We start from the raw sequence: 2,864 nt of genomic DNA on the forward strand, positions 1-2,864 counted from the left end.
TGTGGCTTTTCAGTTGTGGCCTGCTAGTGTGAATGGTGTTCGATGGCGGGATGCCGGGACAGCCCTGTACTCCTGGGACCGGCTGGCCTGGGCATGCCGCGTCGTCCTTTTCACGTACTGCTGGCTTTGACTTGCTAACATTTTATCCAGCACCGTTCCATCCGCGATCCTGAGCGGAGCTGTGCTGTGGCTTTCTCTTCTTGCCTTGTCTTTGCATGACGTCAGGGTGACACTTGCGTCGCAGGAGGGCTCAGGGGCGTTTCCTCCCGTTTAGATTTCTGGGAGGGGATGCGTGGCATAGGTATCCCTGCTTCCCTAAACGCGATGGGATTTAGCGGCGGCTCCCCCCGGGCCCGGAGTTCTGCTTGTGGGAGTTTTTAACTGCTCTTCATTCGATTTCTTTAAACAGGACTGGTCAGGTTATCTTGTTTTTGTCTTCGAATGAGCTGGGTAGTTCTTTTTTATCTTCCAGGGAATCCGCCCACTTATTGTCAAACTTATTAGAATGAAGTGGTTCACGCTGCTTCTTGTTTCCCATTTGACAGCTGTAGCGATGTCTCCCTGCCCGTTCCTGGTTTTGCTAGTTTGTGTCTTCTTTTTTCCCCTGCTTATTCTAGCTACAGGTTTATCAATGTTATTGATTTTCATGAAGAAGTTGCTTTGGGTTTCATTGATTTCTCCATTCTTGTCTCCATTCAGTTTCTTGTCTGATCCGTATTATTTTGTTTCTTTTGCTTATTTTGGTTTTAAGTTGCTTTTTGTTTTGTAGTCTCTTAAGGTAGAAGCTGAGGCCGTTGACATGAGATATTTTTTCTCTCGTTAAATGTTCAGCTTGTTGAACTTCCCTGACTTACCGCTTAGCAGCATCCCCCAAATTTTTAACTTGTGTTTTTATTTTTATTCAGTTCAGAATACTTTCTAATTTCCTTTTTGATTTTTCTTAGACCCAGTGGATTATTTAGAGGTTTTTTTTTTTTTTTTTGGCGGGGGGGAGATTTTTCAAAGATCTTTCTGCTTTTGAATTCAAATTTAATCTATTATGGTTAGAAAGCAATTTTTTTGACTTGAATCCTTTTCAATTTATGGCCCAGAAATAGTCTACTTTGGTGAACGACCCACATACACTCAAAAATAACATGTCTCCCGCCCTTCTAGAATTCTCGTGCTCCCAGGCCTTCCGTGAACGTCCTCAGCCAGCTGGCCTGCTGGGGTAGGGTCCCCACGTCTCGGGATCTTCAAGCTTTCCCGGCCGCTTGCTCGGTGACTGAGGGACAAGCCGGAGCCCTGGCCGTGGCCACGGTCCCCATTCTCCTGTCATTGCTGCCGGCCTCTGCGTCACGCGTCCCAAGCTCCGTTATTAGGTCCGTAAACACGGAGGGTCGTGTTTGGAAAAGACTCAACCACCCTTTTCCAAATACTTTTTATGCCCCCGTCCCTGTTCCCTCAGGGACACCCATTATCCCACAGCTCAGCTGACCGCGTTTTGCTTTTTGGGTCCTTTTTCCTTGTTTCATTTTGGACAGTTGCTCCTGCTGCGCTCGTAGTGCTGTGGTCTTACCTCCTGCCATTTGTCCGTCCGTGCAGCTGCTACCCACACAGCAGTGCCATCTCCAGAAATTCAGTTTGGGTCTGTGCAGGTGACTGGGAGGAAACCCCCAGTTTAGGTGGCCTCATTCCCTTCTGTTTATTGCTTTTTCCTTTGTTCCTTTGTGTGCTGATGGTGTTGGATAGATTTAAAATACATTCTGTGATCTGCCCGAGCCGTGTACCGCGGAGCACGTGGGGCGTGTATTCATGCTTTGCTGTCTCGTCGTGTGCCCGGTATGGAGGACGTGGGGCTGTCATCGTGGGGCCTGGAGAGGCATACACAGCTGCGCTGCAAACACATCTCTCCTCACTGAGGTCCCCACGGTGGTTAGACAAACACAGTGTTTGCCTTGGTCTCCAGGGTGCTGCTTTGCACCTTGCCCACGGCTGATGGCTGCAGATGGCACAGTGCTTTTGACCTTTCCCCCATTTATCAGATCCATTTTAGATTTACATTTGCTCTGATGTCCATGTATGTTTGAGAAGCCAGTCACGTCCCTTTGAATTGATGGGGAACCACCTGTCTGGGGCTCAGTCTCGTTCTACCACCTGTTGGGGGGTGGGCCCTTCTCTGATGCCAGCTTTCTCAGTGGGCAAGTGAGCGGGCTACACGAAGCAGGTGTCTCTTTGGCTGGTTCCAGGGCGCCGTGTGCCAGCCATGGGGATGAGCCTGAGTCCTGGCCTCTCGTCGGTGAGCTGCCTGGATAGCTCCCGGCCCCGCTTTGCAGGACGACGGGCGGTGAAAGCCCGTCCTGGGCTCTGATCACGACTCCGGGTTCTGCTTCTGGCGAGAGCCTGTCACACTGCTGGGCCCCCACGGCTGCTGCTCAGGCCGGGCTGGGGTCCAGAGCTCGACTGGGGCCTACAGACCCACCCCGGAGGCATGGCCTGAAACGACCCCCCCCACCCCCCTCTCCCCGCAACTGGTGTTCCAGGGCTCTGTCCTCACCTCCTGCCACTCCTGTCCCTCCAGGCCGGCCCCTCCGCCCCTCCTCCCTGCTTCCTGTGCTCAGGCGGCAGGGACTCTGGTGCTGACTTCCAGTATTTACAGGGAAATTTTATAATCTAAAACACTGAAACCAATGAAAAACAACCTTTTTGGTCTCTAAAGCTTGCAACAGAGCCAGGACCCTTGAGAGTAATAAAACCAGACGATGTGCTAACATTTTACTTCCCCTGTCTGTGCTGGGCAGTGTGGGGCCTGTGGCGGGGCCTGGCCAGGGAGGACGTGGCTCTGCGTCTCACAGCCTCCGACACCAGGCTGTAACTCTGCGTGG

General features: G+C 51.8%; 1 protein-coding gene across 1 annotated transcript in view; it reads left to right on the forward strand.

Moving 5' to 3' along the window:
- LOC105308299 (adenylate cyclase type 1-like) overlaps positions 1 to 2,864 on the forward strand; it is a 36,850-nt gene that overhangs the window by 6,552 nt on the left and 27,434 nt on the right. The window contains exon 3 of the mRNA XM_023525475.1: positions 1,156 to 1,210. Coding sequence (XP_023381243.1) covers positions 1,156 to 1,210 — 55 coding nt within the window. The remainder of the gene's footprint in view (positions 1 to 1,155; positions 1,211 to 2,864) is intronic.

This window comes from Pteropus vampyrus, unplaced genomic scaffold (genome assembly GCF_000151845.1).
Source record: "Pteropus vampyrus isolate Shadow unplaced genomic scaffold, Pvam_2.0 Scaffold565, whole genome shotgun sequence".
In the NCBI taxonomy this organism is placed as follows: Eukaryota; Metazoa; Chordata; class Mammalia; order Chiroptera; family Pteropodidae; genus Pteropus; species Pteropus vampyrus.